Below are 20,294 nucleotides of genomic sequence, written 5' to 3' on the forward strand. Positions count from 1 at the left end.
AAGTTCATAATTATTGTGAAGGAATACAGCCTTTGACATACAAGTATTGTCTTTTGAAACCATTCATAGGAACGCAATGTTGAGAGTGTGAGGACTGCCAAGGATGAGAGGGTGAGAGAAATCCGTAATGCAGTGGAGATGATGATTGCCAGACTAGAAACACAACTCAAATCCAAGCTAGTGACGTTGATGGGTAAGTCTAATGCTCGGTAATTCACAAGAGATGTAGTACAGGTGTGGCCCAGTCTGTAGTTTGCTTGATCAAGGTTCCCGTCACTGTATCAAATACAGCGACAACAGGGGACAGCATGCACAGTAATATGTTCCTAGCTTTTCCAACTTTGGCTAAAACATTCGCAAGTCAGGATTTAGTTTCACCCTGTAACTGTAGCCATAGTAGTGATAGGACAATGTATAGCAGTGGTGTATTAATGTGACTGTATACTGTCCAGCGTAAAAGATGGTAAAAAAGGTTTTTCCTTGGCTGGACAAACATCCAGTGTTAGTCAATATGAGGGAGAAAAGTAACTGTTACGTTGAAAGGTGGATTAAATGTCTTGGTCAATGTATCTGAATAGTGGTGAAGTGATTATTCTCAAGAAACATGTGAAGTTCAGGATGTTTTATGTACTGTTTACATGGGTTATTACAAAATTTGGTACCATTGCAAGATAGTTTCAAAACTGACTGTGTTACATTGCAGGGTGCAGCTGTAGTGTCTGATATCATAGACTTGCAACAGACAATATGTTTATCTTTCAAGGATGTAGCTGCCCTTTACCAATAGCTATTTCATTTAAAGACATAGTAAGGGGATGTAGAGCATGAACATCCTATGAAAGGTGCCATATGGGTTTGGTTGCAGGGATTTTAGCATTAACAAGAGGGAGAGGAGGCAGTTGTCAGTGAATTGGACTAATAAGTATTAAATTTATAGGGTAGTCAGGAATCATTTGTTTGACATGTTATGCTAGCTTTAGAAAAAGGGAAGGACAATTTTAAACTGTGGCAGTACTTGCTGTTAAAATTTTATCAAGCTCAAAAATACTCTGAGGATTTTGCCAGTACATTGAGGGGCTTTAGGTGTAATTGTTGATAATTTTTTCACTGTTTTTGTGTCTGTCACTTGCATATTCTTGTTCTGCTCTCCAAAGCATGTTGAAACTCCTAATATTTAGCTTGTCAACACAGCACTACTACATGTAAAATGCACTGTTATTGTTCACATTTGAATTCTAGTGCGGACCAGAATTCACTTTTGAACAATAATAATCAGTCCATACCATCTGTACAGAGTGAGTTGACAAACTCACAACATGCTTAGGTGAGTGGTACAAGAAACTGCAATTTACATTAAAATACAAAAATAGTGCAAAAATTCTCAAAAGTTACAGTACTATAGTCCTTTAACTAATACATAGGTTGTAAACGGTTACATGCGAGTTACATTTTTAGCACAGTACACTTGTCCAGTCAGAGTAGTTTTAACCCTTTCACCACCATGGTTCCACCCAAACCCATTGTTATCAATGGTGATCTTGGACCTGTATACAGGGAACTGGGGGTGAAAGGTTTAAACTGCTCACAGTGATTTCAGTGGTAGTATTTAGTCCCCACGGACACCGTCCGGGGGGGGACTTATAGGTTTGGTCATGTCCGTGCGTGCGTGCGTGCGTCCGTCCGTGCGTGCGTGCGTGCGTCCGTCCGTTCACGCAGATATCTCTGAGATGCCTGGAGCAATTTCATTCAAACTTGATACAAGGATTACTTTATATGGCATACAGATGCTCATCAATTTGTTTTGTGATACGATCCAATATGGCCGCTAGGCGGCCATTTTATTACGATTTTTTCATGTACAGAGCCATAACTCAGGCATGTTCCAACCGATTTTATTCAAAGTTGGTACAAGGACATTGACCAATGTCATACAGATGCACGTCAATTTGTTTTGTGATACGATCCAATATGGCCGCCAGGCGGCCATTTTATTACGATTTTTTCATGTACAGAGCCATTACTCAGGCATGTTTCGACCGATTTTATTCAGAGTTGGTACAAGGACATTGACCAATGTCATAGATATGCACATAAATTTGTTTTGTGATATGATCCAATATGGCCGCCAGGCGGCCATTTTATTACGATTTTTTCATGTACAGAGCCATTACTCAGGCATGTTTTGACCGATTTTATTCAGAGTTGGTACAAGGACATTGACCAATGTCATAGATATGCATGTCAATTTGTTTTGTGATACGATCCAATATGGCCGCCGTGTGGCATTTTATTATGATTTTTTCATGTACAGAGCCATTACTCAGGCATGTTTTGACCAATTTTATTCAGAGTTGGTACAAGGACATTGACCAATGTCATAGATATGCATGTCAATTTGTTTTGTGATAAGATCCAATATGGCCGCCAGGCGGCCATTTTATTACGATTTTTTCATGTACAGAGCCATAATCAGGCACGTTTCAACCGATTTTATTCAAAGTTGGTACAAGCTTATTGACAAATGTCATAGCTGTGCACGGCAATTTGTTTTGTGATACGATCCAAAATGGTCGCTGTGCGGCCATTTTATTACGATTTTCATGTACAGAGCCATAACTCAGGCATATCTCAACTAATTTTATTCAAAGTTGGTACAAGGACATTGACCTATGTCATACATATGCACGTCAATCTGTTTTGTGATAAGATCCAATATGGCCGCCAGGCGGCCATTTTATTACGATTTTTTCATGTACAGAGCCATTTCTCAGGCATATCCGCATGTTTTGACCAATTTTATTCAAAGTTGGTACAAGGACATCGACCAATGTCATAGCTATGCACATCAATTTTTTTGTGATGCGATCCAATATGGCCGCTGTGCGACCATTTTGTTACGATTTTTTTCATGTCCTGAACCATAACTCTGACATGTATCAAGCGAATTCATTCAAAAGTATTTTTATCACAGACCTAATGAAGAGGACTCTATCCTCTTTGAGGACCTGTAATCAAAATACCGATTAACAAGTGGGGACTGTGTCATCAACGATGACTTGTTCATCAAGTTCTTGCTCTCACAAACAGGACAAAAGAATCAACTTGTCCATGAGACTGAGTTGTTAGAATCACTCCTTCAAGAAGTCGAACTGCAGCTGAGATCCTGTACAAAGAGTGAACTGATCAGCAAAAGCAGTGAACTGCTCCAGATGTTCACCCAAGTGCACAGAAAACCTATGGCTTCCTTTGTGACCGCCCCAGTGCCTGCTGATTTCACAAGGTCAGTGGAAATGTTCTGCCTTCTAGGATTTCCCTTGAAAGTGATACCTGTGATACAGACAGTATAGGCTGTTGGATGAGTCATAGTGTATGGTTGCCTGGTTGTATCCTGCTATTTGGATGCAGGGTTTATTTTGCATGCAAAACACTACGGAAAGTGATACAAATTACGAAGTGTTGATTTCTTCAAAAGCTGTCTTCTTTCACCACATATGAAAACCAAGCAGACAGAAAAAAAAAATCATCTAATTTTACTTGGTATGTATCTCAGCAAAAGTGTTGTAAAAATGAAGGTAACAGCTTTCTATTCTATTCTTCTCCGAAATAAAAGTCATGAGAAAAGCATGCCAATGTACTGTAGTGATAGTACCGGTATGTAGGCTTATCTACAGGGCCAGGTCTCAGTACGGAAATATGGCATACCTCTATAAAATGTTAAAGTAAATGAATAGAAGAATAAGTTGATACTAAAATGTTCTTATCTTCTACATTTTAATCTTACTGTATTTCCTTATTAAAGATTTCTTTAGTGAAAGTTAATTTTTTACAAAGTGTTTATATCTTGTAAGACAATTCACTGAAATCAAAATTATTTTGCTGCTATTATTGATATCTATATTAATTAATCCATTAGTTTACTATTATCACAAATGAATGTGCTCAAGATGACAGAAATATTGCAAATTCAAGTTCAAAACAAGTATATTCGTTGATATTTTCATATTTTAAAAAATATTCAATGATTTTTAGACATCAGATAGACTTTCAGGATGGTGACATATCACATGAAATCATACCTGTTGGAGGTCGTGTGAACTCTCAGTTCATCGGAATCTGAGATGCTTTCAACTGAATTTAATCTAGAAGTTGTTGAATTTTATCATGGAAGAAATGGGATAAATTTTCACTTTTCTTTTAGTTCAACAATGGGAAATGAACAAATAGATTTCATTATGTTCATCAAAGAGAAAATTATGAGAAAAAGATTCATTTGTCATTAGATTTACAGAAACATCACCAAATTTTACAGTGAGAGACTGTAAACCGTGATCAACATTACATGTAACTGGACAATGTTACAGATTTGAAGGATAAGGATTTCCATCTGTCTCATCTCTGGTGTTTAATTATAATTTTAATCAGCAACTGCTTGGTATTGGCAAATGTAGTACCTCATATTAATTAAAAAGTAAAGTCCTTTCTATTTTCATTTCAGTGAGTTGGTACCAGCGTATGACAACAGTAGGTTTGTGATGTCAAATTTCAGGTAAGAATAAATTCCTCATGTTGAGATCTGTTGATTACACTTGACTTGTACTGGCTATGAAAGGGTGAACTCTGAATGACCTTGCAAATAATGAATGAAAACATGTCACTGACAAGAATCCTTGCATTTTTTGAACCTCATTGATGTATTTTATGACGATTTATAAAAGGTCATTCATGACAGCCATCATGGCCAGAGATAGGTGAACTTCATTGATTAGATGCTGTATTTGGATGTAAATTGCTTCAAGGCTTCTCAAATGAATTGTACATAGTGTAAATTGAACATCCAGGACCGAACATTACCTCAGTAGTTTTGGTAAAAATCTGTGGTCTTTCATTGTTTTATGATTACTGAGAATAGTTAGCTTCGTCTAAGCAAAGTGAAAGAAATAAATTCTTTTTTGAAAAGTCAAATTTTGCTTGACACTTGTTTTCTGCTCAAGACAAATGGAAATTCAGAGTATTGTTGGACATTGAGCAAATGACGTACAAAATGAAATTTAGAGTTGGGGGTAGGTTTAATTGCATATTCATCATGTGTTGGATTTACTTCAAGCAAATGTCACATGGTAGATATATATATGAAAAGTTAAAATGAAAAGTTAATCTCCATGGAGGGGAAAAAAAGGATTTAAATGATAAATCGTGTTGTCCTCTTTGTGTCTAGTTCAATGCAAGCCAAAGCTGACCCAGTATACAGCCCTCCATTAAATGTGTCAGGACTTAGCTGGAGACTTAAAGTTTATCCTGTAAGTAATCTTCAACTTTTTCATGAAAGTATGCGGCTTCTTAAGATTAATTCAGGACTTTTAAGAGTAGCCTCAAAACTAACGACTGATGTATAGATTTAAGAAATCTTGTTCTGTAGGCCAAAAGATACAAAAATTTGAAGTGTATTCAAGAGACTTACAGTGCTGTTTTTGCAAAGGAAAAAAGCTGTTTACAGTTGTAATGCATAGGAATCACTTTATGCAGAAGTACTCTGTGAACAGCAATGTTTTGGTAAAGACTGTAGCCTTGGGTAGTCAAAGAAATTCTGTTTGTATCGGTTAACCACAAATTAACCACTTCTTTGTACTGGTTACATAATCTTACACACACAAGAAAAGTGCACCGGTTGTTTTCACTGAGTCTCGTCAAATCAAGCTTTAATGTGCTTTGCTCTTTTTATCCAGGATGGTAATGGAGTCGTTAGGGGTAATTACCTTTCCGTCTTCTTAGAGCTGTCAGCAGGATTACCAGAGACTTCCAAGTAAGTTGTTTCCGTCTCAACACATCTCATTTTCAGAAGTTCCTTCTTACTTCTAGCTCGATCCTTTCAATGAAAGAATCGCCTAGACAATGTTGCCTTAAGACTTTTTGTGTTGATCTGTCAGCAGTTTCTTTGTACTGGGTATTTTGCCATTCCGGGAAGAATTTAGTGTCTTGTGTAACTGTGTCACTCTGAAAGATGATAGCCCATAGGGATTTTATTTGACAGGAAAGCTATTCCATCAGCACAAAATAAACTTGACAAATATGTCCCGGTCCCCTCAGTCTTGAAAATTGTCTTTGTACTCAAGTTATTATGTAAGATGAGAATGTTGCAGGGTTTACCAATTTAATAATAAATAAATGCATATTCCAGCATAAAATCACTCAGTGTCTCATTGCTCAGAATAGGTGTACCCAGATCAACATCCATAAGTTCCAGTGTAGGATTTTGACAACTGATATAGAAATGTTGGCAAAATTCAATTATTCATGTTTATATTGCAGTGAAAGTTACTTTTTCGTGAACCGTTTGTTCTCTGCAAAGCAAAGGGAAAATTCACATCTTGCATAGATTTACTTGCTGTACTTGCCTTAAAATCTGCCATTGCTATAGTTGTTATGCATAAGCTGCAAAAGTATCCAGAACTAGTTTCTCCTCCCAAGGCCTTTGTATTCCCATTCATGACGATCTGTGTTCATGTTTGATTTATAGATATGAGTACAGGGTTGAAATGGTCCACCAAGCCTCACCAGACAACAGTAAAAACATTGTGCGAGAGTTCGCCTCAGATTTTGAAGTCGGGGAGTGCTGGGGCTACAACCGATTCTTCCGTCTCGATCTGCTGTCAAGCGAGGGATACCTCAGAGATGACACGTTGATTTTACAATTCCAAGTGAGACCGCCAACATTCTACCAGAAGACCAGGGATCAGCTGTGGTACATCAACCAGCTGGAGTCTGCACAGAGGCAGTTTGTGTCTCAGATCAATGACCTTAAAGAGGTATGTATCTGCAGAATAAATCTTATACATTCTGTTGTCAATGATGCTGATGTTAGTGGTGATGTTCATCATGGTGGTCATGGTGATAATGATGATGACAACAAACGGAAGTATGATGAACATGTCAGTATATCACTGGTATATATTTGAAAACAAATTTTAATTATGAAATCATGATGGTTACCGTCAGTTTCGCTTCACTTTGTGTGTCAGTGTGAATGAGCTAGAAGGATTGGGGAGAGATGCAGACAGAATGTATGAGTCATTTGTGTTTTCAACATTGCACTGTATGTTTTTGTGTTTGCCTGTGTATGTGTAAGGATTCTGATCTGTGTAAATGGGAACATTCCAACATTCCATTCCTACTATTCCCATAACCTTGATCCATTCTCTTCAACAGCGTGTTGCAATTGAAATATCCAGACAAAAGGGCAAAGGCCTTTCCCCAGGTGAGTGCACAGACTACTGCATTTGCATGTTGTGTAATTCTAAAGTCACTACCTTGGGCAAAGTAAATCATAAATTATTAATGCCACAATGTAAAGGAATCTTGTTCTGATGAGACCGAAGAAAAAACAAAATGTTCAGACTGAAAAAAAGGTAAGCGTCCAGGAGGCAAATTGCCCCAGCAGTTATTCTTATTTATGCTCGGTCTTTGTCAAAGTTTGAAACAAGATTGGAAAAAAATATTTGGATAGTCTGCAAATGACATAACCAATTAAAATCGTTGAAGTTGCTTGAGTGTGATGTCCAGGAGTAGCTTACTTATGTGCTTGGTTTGACAGAGAGTCAAATGACCCTGATTGAGAAGGAGCCATGCAGTGGAGGAGAGATTTCCAAACACCCAATCATAAAACCCAAACCAATCCGAGCCAGGCCACCAAACACTGTTGACGCCAATCTGAACACATCAAGGGATCAAATAGAAGAACACAGGGTGAGTATACCCCCTTATTATAATTCTGCTCTCTCTATTGAATATTTAATCAGTTATGCTCAACGGAAAGTAGACGATGAGATTAAATGATACCTTACTCAATACTAATTTACATCAGACACTTTATTTCTAAAACTACACTAGTACCTCACAATATTGCTTGCGAGCGGCAAGTTCTCAAAGACAAGAATAACAAATACCAGACCTAAATGATTCCTTAACATAACAGTCGCTTGCCTGCTTCTCTGCCGACATGAGTGCCTTATCTCTTTCCACTGGTTTATTGCCGTAATCTTATACCACGATACTAATTACACAGCGACAAAAAGACAACTGTAGTTCTTGCTGAAATGAACGTCATTGCCGGGTAGACCGGCCGACATTGTTGAGACACTGCTCAGTAAGTGTCAAGTAGATTGGATTTTTCAATCTTTAAAATCATGACTTCTGCTTTTGCCAATTTTCATTTTCTTTGACACTAAAATGCCTTAAACAGATTACCCCTAATTCTTTGTATGAAAATGCCTCGACCTAACCCCCCCTAATTCTTTGTAAAACAGGTCCACACTTACGATTGATAACAATGGGTATTTTGCCAAACCATGGTGGTGAAAATGTTACAATCAACTGCCACTCTGTAATTTGTGCTAGAGTGAAGATAAGTGTGGACAAAAACATTTGGATAAAACTGACTTAATTTGGCATGTTATCACGCATGGGGTCTCTAGCTATGTACCATATCGCCAACTTTACAATTACCTAAGCTACTGATGATTAATGTGAAATACTGTCTATGTGTCCACTGTTCTGTGTGTCTCTTCTAGCAGTCAAACAGTGGTGCAACTATTCTCATGCATACTCTTCCAAGTACATTTGATTGGGATGTTTAACGTTTTGTGTTTATTGTATCCAATCAAATGAGACTTTGTCTATCTGTTATTCAATGGCTCAAAATTGATGAGGGTCAATTACAGATTTGTATAATCCTCTACAAGATTTACTCGCCAAACCAGAGAAACCATATAATTATTGTCTGTCTCAAGATATCTTTGCAAGAGCTTTTCAGACAAAACTTTGATTCATGAATGATGAAGATGTTTCATTATTTGCCTTTTATATATCTCTTTGAGAGGCATATATGTTACTTCATGCTTCAGCCAACTTACAGTTGTCTTTTTGTCGCTGTGTAATTAGTATCGTGGTATAAGATTACGGCAATAAACCAGTGGAAAGAGATAAGGCACTCATGTCGCAGAGAAGCAGGCAAGCGACTGTTATGTTAAGGAATCATTCAGTCACTGGTATTTGTTATTCTTGTCTTCGAGAACTTGCCGCTCGCAAGCAATATTGTGAGGTACTAGTGTAGTTTTAGAAATAAAGTGTCTGATGTAAATTAGTAATTGAGTAAGGTATCATTTAATCTCATGTCTACTTTCCGTTGAGCATAACTGTAATAGGTTGAAGATGATTCGGTCAAAAGTTTAGCATCTGCCTAATACGGAAAATGCTGCATTTCAAAAATAGAGAAACAATTTGATGACTTCATAACGTGTGTCATGACAGTGAACTCTGAACTTCTGAACACATTTCAATTGTCAATAATATTGAAAATGATACTGATCATGATTTGAGTACCTCGGTCTTTGCACACAACATGCCTCACATCGTGTGGCTGCTGGTTTACATGTAAATGTCTTTTTCCTTTCTTCTGTAGCAATTCATTATACATGCAGGATATGTTGATGCATTATGATTCATACACCTAGCTTTGTACATGAATTGTGTCCATATTTGACGCTATCACGTACATGCAAGAAGATTTCATATGTCTGCTTGGGTTTTTCTTTTCAATGAATGCACATCCACTGATATATTTGCAAATATTTTCTTTAACACTATCTTGTGCAAACATCAGATATTCCTCAATAGACAGGAATTTTTTTCAAAAACAAAATGATTGAAGACAGCCCATGAAATATTCATTGCATCTGAATTGAACAAGATATTTGTTATAAGATATGCATGGTAGACTCTGCCTTCAGAATCGCAAGGGAATCTGTCTGGATTATGTCTTCTTTGAACTCCTTCAACAGTTGAGTGATGATGAGTGTGAAGAGAGACAGGATGATAGCAGCGATAGCACAGAGACATCTACGGATAGCAATGATGAAAATGATGTCGATGAGGAAACAATGTAAGTGATGTATCTTTGTCCTCATGTGATCATGATCTCTATTGTAGTGAGAATTCTCATAAGCAAAGGGTTGATTTTACTGCCGGGTGCGTCGCAGTGTCTGCCGCAAATTTTCTCTTTTGCACATGATGACAAAAAATCTGTAAAGTGTGAACTCCAGGAATTGCATGAATATTCATAGACCTGCTGTCAGGCTTTGTGTTGAGTTCAATAAGGGTGTTATATTTCTGTTTGCTATCAATCATTTCATCAGAGTCCAACATTTCTAAGCTCACCTAAGAAAACATGAAAAAATTATTGTGTTTATTCAATTTAGTTGACACAGAAGGGAATATTCTCAAGAAATGAATTGTTCAGAATTACTAAATGTATTCAACAGGAGAAAGGGATAAATGGATTCTCTGATGATCAGTTTTAAATATTCATTTTTAATGTAATTTTCAACAAGGATTGCTGTTAGTTTTATGGATTTGTTTAATGTGGGGCCCAAATGAGTGGCAGTGTACACATCCAAATCTTAGCAATAAAGATTCAAAAGGCCACATTCTTCTTCAAGCTGTACTGTAAAATGTTTGAAGTTACCTGTCTTCCCCCAAATCTTACCTCACATTGTCATCTATATTATAGGTCTGGTGATAATGATGTTGAGAATAGTGTTCTACAACCCTGGGATATGGTAAGTGCTACGTTAGACATGCCCATTGGTAGTGCTGGCACAGGTGGTGGTGACACTTCAAACATACTCCTAGAGGGCGCTGTTGGGTACAGTAGCCAGGCACATGCGGATGAACTGATGTTGCTACAGCTGTTGGATTTACAAGACAGATCAACAGCTGATGACAGGTGGAGTTTCCACTCTAGGCCATCAGCGTTTTCAGGTATGTAGAGTGAACATATTCCCTATGTCAGTCTCTTGATGCTGTGAGTAGTCTCACACTCATACATGGCTTTATAAGACCAGTTTGTTGATTGTATACATTCAGTACGTCACCACCTCATCATGTCAGGGACATCCCTGAAGATTTCACCCCGTTTAAAAATTTGTGGTTTCACCCTTATCCTGCCAAGTTCATATTTCACCATCAGGTCAAGTTGATTAAAATCAGTGAGGCATGCGTAACATAACAAAGACTTGAACAATTGAAAGACCCCAATAGTCAGATACTATAAACATGATTTTACTGTCCAAACCAACTATAATATACCATGCTAAGTAAGTGAAAACACGTATAGATTTGGCTCAAGAAAACTTTTGTATGGCTTAATTGGTAGATAGGGAAATGATACTGTCTGACGGGATTAGTACTAATCAGGCGTGAGTGTTAAAATAACTTTATACAATAGTAACACCGCATACACATGCCAAATATGTGGGCAAGGACATGTATATAGGACTGAAAACACAAAGACGCCAATAAGTGAAATATATGGAATTGAACATTACTTAAAAATCATGTAGGCTTTATCATCCTGATATGAATAATGTGGACTTAGAACAATAAAGTTTTGTATTTTCTGGCATTTGATATTATGTATTCAGCGTATGAGCAGTAGAGTCATACCATTTCAATTCTGAAGAGTATTGCAATGTTTTTCACACATCTGTATCTGCTACCTCATATCTCTGTTTTCCTCTGTCGTAAATTGCAAGTGGTTCTCAGTCCTGTTTGTGGCATGTAAGCAGTAACAGGCAATACTGAAATTATGTAATGTCTTTACCAGGGAGGAGAGACAAGAAGAAGAAACGTCAGTTACCAACACTGTCAGCTGACAGTATGTTACAACATATCCAAGATCAGATGGCTGAGGTGACAGCTACGGCCAATGCTCTAGCTGGTGAGGTGGCCACTGGGACGACTCCTGGCATTTCATTCTCAGAGTCTGACTTAGGTATGCTTTTATACACAGTGTCTTTTAACCTTTTCAACACCGTGGTTTGGCCTGAACCTATTATTTTCAGTGGTGAGTGTGGACCTGTTTACAGGGAATTTGGGTTGAACACCACTTTCCCTGACATCAGGGTATGTGTTGTATGAGTCATCATGGTCGGAAAAGAGCAGCAGTCTTATGAAACGCTTTTCTTTGTTCTTTTATGCCAAATTATAAAAAATTACAGTGGTATCACCTCTAGAAGACATCAAACGAACTGCAATTTCTGGCAATGTGCGCCCCAGCATGTGTGCTCGCAATCTTTTAATCAATTCTTCCTGGACTCAATGTGTGATAGTGGCAATGTGTTAAGACATACCTTTTGACGAAACAGGGGGCCCCATGTCTTAGATGAATGAATAAGTACACTGAATATTTTCAGAGAATTGTTCTGAGAGAAAGTGTGGAAAAAATCTTTATCACAAATTTGCATCATTTAATTAACGCTGTTTGTGTATGTTACAACCCATTCAGTTGACAGGGGTAGCAGCTTTCAGTCCAATAGCAGCAGCAACAGCAGTTTCAGACCAGCCTTAGATGCTGTGTGCAGTTCAAGAAGTGCTGGGGAATTACCAAATCATCGTCTTGGCTCACTGAGGTCAAATCTTTCACTAGACAGTTCTAGCCCACTGTCTCTTAGACTGTCTGTAGCCAATGCCAAGGCTGAGGAGCAAGATGCAAAACAGAAGACTGTTCCTGCAACGGAGGATGGCATCAGTAATACTATCGGAGATCATCCTGTTTGTGGTAGGTGACTTAATTACTGGTTGTGTTTAGAAGGCATATCAAATAAAGAGGGATTTGCTGTTTGACAAGAATATTCACAGTGACATTAACCCTTTGAGTGCTGTAATTTTTCCCACCAAAATATTATCACAACATTTTACAAATTTTTACAAATTTTCCGGTAATTTTTTTACTAATTTTGGACCAAAAGGACATAAGTTTCTATTGGCTACAGGTTTTGATCAAAATGTTGGGAACATTTTGACAAAATTGTCTGGAATTAGAAAAATTGTCTGCATTATTCTCAAAAGGTTAATGCAGTCATTCATCAGTAAGGTTGTTGTTAACATCTTAATTATGAAAGGGACAACATTTGTAACTTTTGATAATATTTTTATTACTTTTTGGTGTAGAAATAATAATATGGTTTTTGCATTGACCTCCTGTTGGAAGGATTAAACTTGAATTTTCACTTCTCCTTCAGGTGAGAGTAGCAGCGACAGTGAGGAGAACGACACCAGTGACAGAGAACTTACCCGACGCACAGACAACATAACCCCCACGGCTGATGCCTCCATTGAGGAATACCCTATCACGTCCAGTACCACAGATACCTCACTTGAACAGTTCCCTTTCCTGGAGGAGTTCCCACTCAATGATCCGGACGCTTCGTCTGTCATTCCCACGCTGAACACGGCTAGACTGGTAGCAAGAATGAGGTAAATCAGCTGATGGCATGTAGATTTCTATTATTTGGGTTTTTGAGGCACCTTGAAGTTATTGTTGTGGGATCACTTTTGATATTTTGGGAGTTGGTCATGAGGGAAAGGAAGGGTACCACTGCTTGATAACCACCACATTTGTAGCACTGAGCATGGGCATGATTGTGCATTCTAACACTTATACTGGCATGGCATTCCGATTTTGACATTTTATTTGGTGGAGGGAGGTGTGCAGTAAAAGATCACCAAACAAAGAAATTACCTGTACCAACTTTTTATGCAGAAACCGAACGATCACCATGAGAAAATCTGATAAAGAGGAAGTGAACACTCAATGGCAGATATTGCTACCTCCCACAACCTCCACCTCAACAGGGGATGAGTCTGAATCCAAGGAACACTCTGAGTATGAATCTGATTCTGGTTCAGCTAGTGGTGGTGATGATGAGGATGAGGATGATGATGATGATGATGATGATGATGATATTGATGATGATAATGACGATAATGATTATGATGACGATATTGATGAACAAGGTAAATCAGAGTGTGAGTTGAGTGTTGTGCGCACAGAGTTATCCCCCTGCCTAAGTTGTTTTCTCTTCACTCACAGTGCCCTGGCTAACGAGCACAGCAACACACCAGAGCCAAACCGATCTCCTGCCAAATCTTCTGGATCCTCTACTATGTCTCCGCAATCACCATCATCTTCTTCCGCTCCCACCAAAGACGCCGACGACCTACACCCAGGTAGAGTTCAATGACACAAATATAACCAAAACACAGTCAACCTAATTATGCACACGCAAACCTGTTTTTCTCACTAATTATATCGATTAATTTGAACATCTGTTAATTTCTGTGTATCTGTCATCTTTACTGTCCACTCTGTTTACTTTGTAACGTAGCTTTTACTCTCGTCTTTGCCTTCCTTTCTCATAAAGTTAAAACTAACATTCTGCTCACACATGTAATAACATACAGACAGACAGATATGGATGGAACAGAAACATGGTGAGAGTGTACCACATTTATTCATAATTCAAGCAGAGCACACAACCCATCTAATTTGTTTTCCTGCCAATTCCAAACTCATAGTGAAACAAAATATTCTGTGATATGATGCATGCTGATGTCAAGAGGACCTGTCTGTAGATTTTGTGGATGTCTGTTTTTAACCTTACACCACCATATGAAACATACTTTAGACAATCATGTGTTAATGTGACACAGGCCACAGTGTTCATGTTCAATGATATCATAGTCTCCTTGTGTTCAGATAGTGTATTTATTACACATGCTGATCAGGTCTGGTCCATATGCCCAGTGATAACAGATTGTCCTATTCATGTATCCGTCCTGTGTCTTTCAATTTTTACTGTATTTGTGAAATCTTGTCATTGTAATTGTTTGCATGCATATGTAGTGTTCAGATATGCATGTATACAGTGTTTTTGCTAAGGTTAGGGAATACTGGTAAATGATTGGGCAACACTGGTACCATATTGCTGCTGTCCCCAGTCTGATTGTTGTGATATACCAAGGGAATCCCTGGTAACATTTACCTGCTTCCTGCTCCTTAACAAAAATACTGGAACAGTGCCACTGTTGCTTTCGTATTGATTTGAAGACATAATGTGTTGTCATGGTACTGTTGTGTTCATGTTGCTTTCAGCTTGGCATAATCAAGCAAACTAACCACAAAGCGCTACATGTCAGTGTACATTTCTCTCATGTGTTTGTATACAGTGATGTTATGGTACATCAGATATACTTGTCGTGTTGTTGCAAGTTGCTCTTATCTATCTCCTCATATGATTCTGTTTCTTGCTTCAAACTTTGCTCAGCTTGTATTGTTTTGCTGATCATTAGCACCAAGAGCTCAAATCCAAGAAATAGTCATGTTTGTATTGACACTGCGGACTGTATCTAGAAAAACTGTAATTTGTATTTTGATCTGCAAAAGAAACTTCAAAAAACATATCAATATGATAGTGAAGATATGGATGTGGGTAATCAACTATCTTTATGAAGACATTCAAAATAAGTCCATTCGCAGAATGCCAGTCAGTAGGTTTCTGATCACTCTTGCGTATCTATTGGAAGGGAAAATAAGTATAATTGTCACTGTCTTGAAACTCATAATCAATGAAAACTTTCAGGAATAGTAAATCCTACAAAATTATGACACCCTGTCAAAATTCATGATTTACTTGAAAGTCTTTTCTCAGTTTGCCAAGCAAGATCATTGCTTTATGGTGTATCATGTGAAATGAGACCCACCTACGTGTATAAGTACTGCATATTGGGTCATACATTGCAAAGTCCTCAATTTTGAAAACCTTGATAAATTTCCAGTGTAAAGACATGTACAAGATTTAATCATTTTAATTTTTACCATGAAAGTTACAACAAATTGAAAATATCACATATAGCGCTTTTTTACTATGCCCAGCAGGATCATTGCTTTATATGTGCATATGTGTTGCTTGCCAAATATGTCTGCCTGTGCTTTCTGTGTCTTTCTATATCTCTTTGCCTGTTCAGGTTCCCCTCAGTGGTCTTGCCATGTGTTTGACCTGCCTAGCACTGCATCCAGTCACTCAGTAATTCTCAGTGGTAGTAGTAGTAGTATCAGTAGTGACCGAAGACTTTCCTCACTAGGAGCCACTGGTGGTGGTGGTGGTGGTGCCGCCGTCACTGGGAAGGTATCCACGGATAGCAGGGAGGCAGAGATGTCAGCCCTGGGTCCTTCACCCCCTCCCCCAGTTGCTGTCACCAGGAAGAAGACGACGGGATCAAGTCGGAATCCAGCAGCATCTCGTAAGTGAATCAACGCAGGCTTTGCTTTGCTTCTGTAGGCTTACAGTCATTTTCCATCAATCATTTGTAACTAACAGGACAGCAGTCAGATAAAACAACACAGGGTTCTAAATGAGGTTGCAAGTTTTGACATCTTCTTACATTGCGGACAAGCTTTGTTATTTCAGTGTGAATATTTCAAGAAAACTTACTATATAAGTTATCCACTCTGCATGGGTCTCCTGTTCTGTAATACTGATAGAACTTAATTTTGAGTGAAAATTTTTGTAAATTTCTCTACAGTAAAACAACCCTCAGAGAAAAGACCACAGTGACTTTCGTGCAACTCCATTGACTGCTCTCACTCACTATATTCCAAATGACACACAATTGAGACTGATATTTTCCAAAATTTATAAATTGGTTATGTGACAATGTACATTCACTTTTGTCAACATTTCTGGAACAAGTGGCAGAATGAGTCCCTTTTTATGAAATGCATCAAAATTATTAGAACATTGTACAGTGTTTGAACCCTGTGACAGAATTCATTGTCCTTGGGTAGTCAGCCTGTAGAGCAGCAAGCAATGGAATTGGACAAGTATGGCAGAGTAAGGGTTTAGATGATCAGACTCTGTGTAATGAACCATTGTTATCACATCGCAACATCATCAAAGACATGTGCATGGCAATTTGTCCACTTAGTTTTATTGTTGTGTAGAAAATTTTGCCAGGAAGTTCATTCCTGCAAGAACAAATCAGTGCCCTAGATCGATCATGTCAGCCCCCCTCCATTCTCATGATTGGTTCTCACATAAGCATGTGCCCTGGTACTGTAAAAAATGGACCACAAATATACCACGTGTGAAAAATTTGCTTACCATTTGTCCAAAACAATGACATTAGATTAGAATCATTTTCAGAGAAGGAATGTATGGCTAACTATGATTTGCAATCTCTCTCTCTTCCAGAATCATCCGCTGATAGCAGTCAGGATATGTTTGGCCTCTATGAAGATAAAGAAGACACAAACCAACAATCTATTTGCTGACCATACAACATCGTTACACAAAAGACATTCTGAAATATTTCCACAACATCCTTGATTTGAGCTTTAACAGGGTAAACATTGCCGCCACCCAATTGCTGGCAAGAACTTGAAAATAGGGGCCAACATACAGCTTGTATGATGTTTAGTTGACCTAGGGTTGGCACAGTCCTTTCAATTGATGTGCACATCTTAAAGTGTCCATGGTCAAATGTATTCCAAGGTGAAGATAAACTTTATCCAAATGTCAGTACGACCTTGAAAGTACTCAAATGATTTTCATAATGCTGGGTTTCATTTTTCGGTTAATGTCAAAGCCAAACAGAAATTTAATTTAATTCAAATATGTTTGAAAACTGAACAAGAAATTAAGTCCAAAACTTTGCCCCAAAGAACACTGTTTCATCATCTGTGTATATTGTGTTTTGATAAGTATTTTCTGTTTTTTGTCGCATTGACTAGATGTGCTCACTGCCCAGTGGGTCCTCCCTATGTGCCAGTGTGTTTTTCAGCTTTTCCATATCCATCTCAGGTTTTCACCACCAGTGAATAACATCGTTGTATGAAAGCCGAAAGTAAGATTTCACGTCCCTTTTGGACCAGCTCACCATATCAATGCACAAAACGTAACAGATTTTACAATGTACCACAAGCCGTGTTAGTGTACTTCTGAAGCATGCATATAAAAACTGTGTTTATACCATACTGGCTTACAGCGAAGTGTTTTTCACTTTGCCACAGTTTAAGACAAATTCTCAAGTTTGTCGATGTTGTCCTTGGCAGCTGTTTTCAGTGTCAACTGTCTTATAGCAACTGCTTGTACGAATGAAAAAATTTGATTGTGTCACTGCACAATATGATACACATAGCAAGAGTTATCAACTTAACACCATGTGAATATTCAGATAGGAAGTTCCATCAGGCAAACAGCATACTGTTGTGTCACTACACATATGATACACATAGCAAGAGTTATCAACTTAACACCATGTGAATATTCAGATAGGAAGTTCCATCAGACAAACAGCATACTGTTTTTACTTTTCTGGCACACTTTTGAGTGAAATGCAAATTGCCCAAAAATATAGCCAATAGCATGCTCATTTATAATAAAGCACTTCGACAATAATTTATTGAATAAATTATAAGCAAGCAGATGAACTCATATCCACACGCACACACAAAACTCACAGACACAAACAATGCATGTTTGCAACAAATTTAACAAACAAACCACATTTACAAAGTACATTTCTTTCGTATTTTATTGTGCAACATGTTCAAGGTTGATACATTTATCTTGCTTTTCTCCAAAATGTCCCCACATTAAGATTCTGCCATTGTTAAAATTCACCATCAACAAGAACAGTGTGTCCTGCCATTTGTACAATGATTCTAACTCCTGGTCTGTTTGTTTTCACAAATATATTACAATGAGTATCAGGAAAACTCAAACACTTTGAGAAAAATTTCACCTCATTTAAGGTAGTATGCACCTCGAAAGCGAAAGACTTAAACATTTGCTCAAACTTTCCATAAGGAATCTTTCAACCATTCTCTTTCAAAATCAAGAATAAAAATTAGGGGTCACCGTGCAAATTTTGGAACTACAGAAACAAATGCCCAAGATTTACTGATATTTGAAAATCAAAATGGCCGCCATCCTGAGTTAACTCTATGAAGAAAAATAAAAATTTTCGAATTTCAAAAAACTAAGCCAGTGAAAAGTTTTCTTACACCAAGAGCTTTAAAATGAATCCCCACAAGTGGTATATCAGAAAAGAATTGTAAAAGTTTGAGAGTCAAAATATCTGTCCCCGAGGTGCGTTCTACTCAAGTCCAATTTAAAGCTATCATTAATGTCAATTATCGTTACACTGAAGTCCAAGTGAAATCATCCATGTTCAGTTTTTGTCAAGTAAATTCTCTGCACATTATTATGATTAGATGATTTCAGGAAAATTGCCAAAACAACTGTGATTGTCAAGATGTTTTCATAAAATCGTCACAGAGGGTAGAGTTTTGTAAACTCTATTTTTTTCAGTATTTGTAACAAGTCCAACCTTTCCATGTCATGGTTCCCCTCCTGAAGCATAATGAATGGGAAGCATTGTTTATTTCAAGATCTTGCTGGATGATCCAGCTGATTGGTAACAATATGTCCCTGTAGCTGCATTTACCAACTTCAGACCCAAGAATGTATGACGTGTTAAATTTACTAATATAATGGGGTTGATGTACAGAAACTTCCAGAAATTCATATGACTGAAGGAATTCAGTTATGTCAGGGGTCAGTGGGAAGGATGATTTCTACCCTAGGGTTCGAATGTTTTACAAGGTTCATCAAATTGAGCAGGCAGCATGAGTTTTGTTTTTGAGACCTGCGTGACTCGCTCCATGACAGCAGTGCACAACATTGTACAAATTGTCTTTGAAATCCTAAACAATGTATGCAGACATGCTTCTGTGGTTTACAACAAATACTGATAGATTTGCAGAACAACCATACTGGAAAAAATTTCAAATACCTAAAATTAGGTCTGTCAGAAACTATGGTGAATGAAACTCCTATAAATTATTTATTGATGACAAATCTGCAATCTTTGAAATCATTTTAATAATTATTTCAATTTCAATCAACTCGTCATCTACAAATCTGTCAACAGAAAGTGACCTAATCAATTTAAAAAATTTGTCTTTGTCCAAGAATTCCCTTGCGCCATCCTTGTGCTTGCTATCCATAGTCATTTGATTGCAAGCCTTTTCATTGAAAGTTCACCAGCCTCACATGATTCTTTAGTATATTTTTTTCATCAGACTTCCAAAGTATATCATATCTGTACAGCATTTTCTTTACTCCTAATATATTTTTTCAAAATACCCATTGATCACATCATCTTCCCTGCATAATTTTAGAGAATCAATTCAATTCGATATTTGCAACTCTTACAGACTTTGTTCTTTTCTTTTGTCATGTGCAATGATGTAAATATAGTTCCCAAGCAGAACAGCACTGTGTGAATATTTGTGCATAGATCATTAAAAAAAATATTTAATTAAAAAATGAAAATAAAGAGTTGGTGTTTTGTCTCTTTAATATTCTCTTTGTGGGTACATGCAAATAAAAAAGCTC

General features: G+C 37.6%; 1 protein-coding gene across 5 annotated transcripts in view; it reads left to right on the forward strand.

The window, feature by feature from the left end:
- Window positions 1–20,235, forward strand: part of LOC139145645 (E3 ubiquitin-protein ligase TRIM37-like) — a 31,584-nt gene extending 11,349 nt beyond the window's left edge. Inside the window, exons 7-24 of one of the 5 annotated variants that reach the window (XM_070716922.1) lie at window positions 70–193; window positions 3,088–3,280; window positions 4,496–4,546; window positions 5,216–5,297; window positions 5,724–5,800; window positions 6,515–6,803; window positions 7,204–7,252; window positions 7,589–7,740; window positions 9,834–9,934; window positions 10,562–10,812; window positions 11,657–11,824; window positions 12,338–12,610; window positions 13,074–13,308; window positions 13,595–13,717; window positions 13,925–14,061; window positions 15,859–16,134; window positions 17,085–18,083; window positions 18,181–20,235. In XM_070716922.1, the coding sequence (XP_070573023.1) occupies window positions 70–193; window positions 3,088–3,280; window positions 4,496–4,546; window positions 5,216–5,297; window positions 5,724–5,800; window positions 6,515–6,803; window positions 7,204–7,252; window positions 7,589–7,740; window positions 9,834–9,934; window positions 10,562–10,812; window positions 11,657–11,824; window positions 12,338–12,610; window positions 13,074–13,308; window positions 13,595–13,717; window positions 13,925–14,061; window positions 15,859–16,134; window positions 17,085–17,164 (2,661 nt within the window). In that variant the 3' untranslated portion in view covers window positions 17,165–18,083; window positions 18,181–20,235. Of the gene's footprint in view, window positions 1–69; window positions 194–3,087; window positions 3,281–4,495; window positions 4,547–5,215; window positions 5,298–5,723; window positions 5,801–6,514; window positions 6,804–7,203; window positions 7,253–7,588; window positions 7,741–9,833; window positions 9,935–10,561; window positions 10,813–11,656; window positions 11,825–12,337; window positions 12,611–13,073; window positions 13,309–13,594; window positions 13,718–13,924; window positions 14,062–15,858; window positions 16,135–17,084; window positions 18,084–18,112 lie in introns of all 5 variants that reach the window. The other 4 variants (XM_070716923.1, XM_070716924.1, XM_070716925.1 and 1 more) reach the window with 4 other exon arrangements.
- Window positions 20,236–20,294: the final 59 nt, after the last annotated feature.

This window comes from Ptychodera flava, chromosome 12, assembly GCF_041260155.1.
Source record: "Ptychodera flava strain L36383 chromosome 12, AS_Pfla_20210202, whole genome shotgun sequence".
Lineage (NCBI taxonomy): Eukaryota > Metazoa > Hemichordata > Enteropneusta > Ptychoderidae > Ptychodera > Ptychodera flava.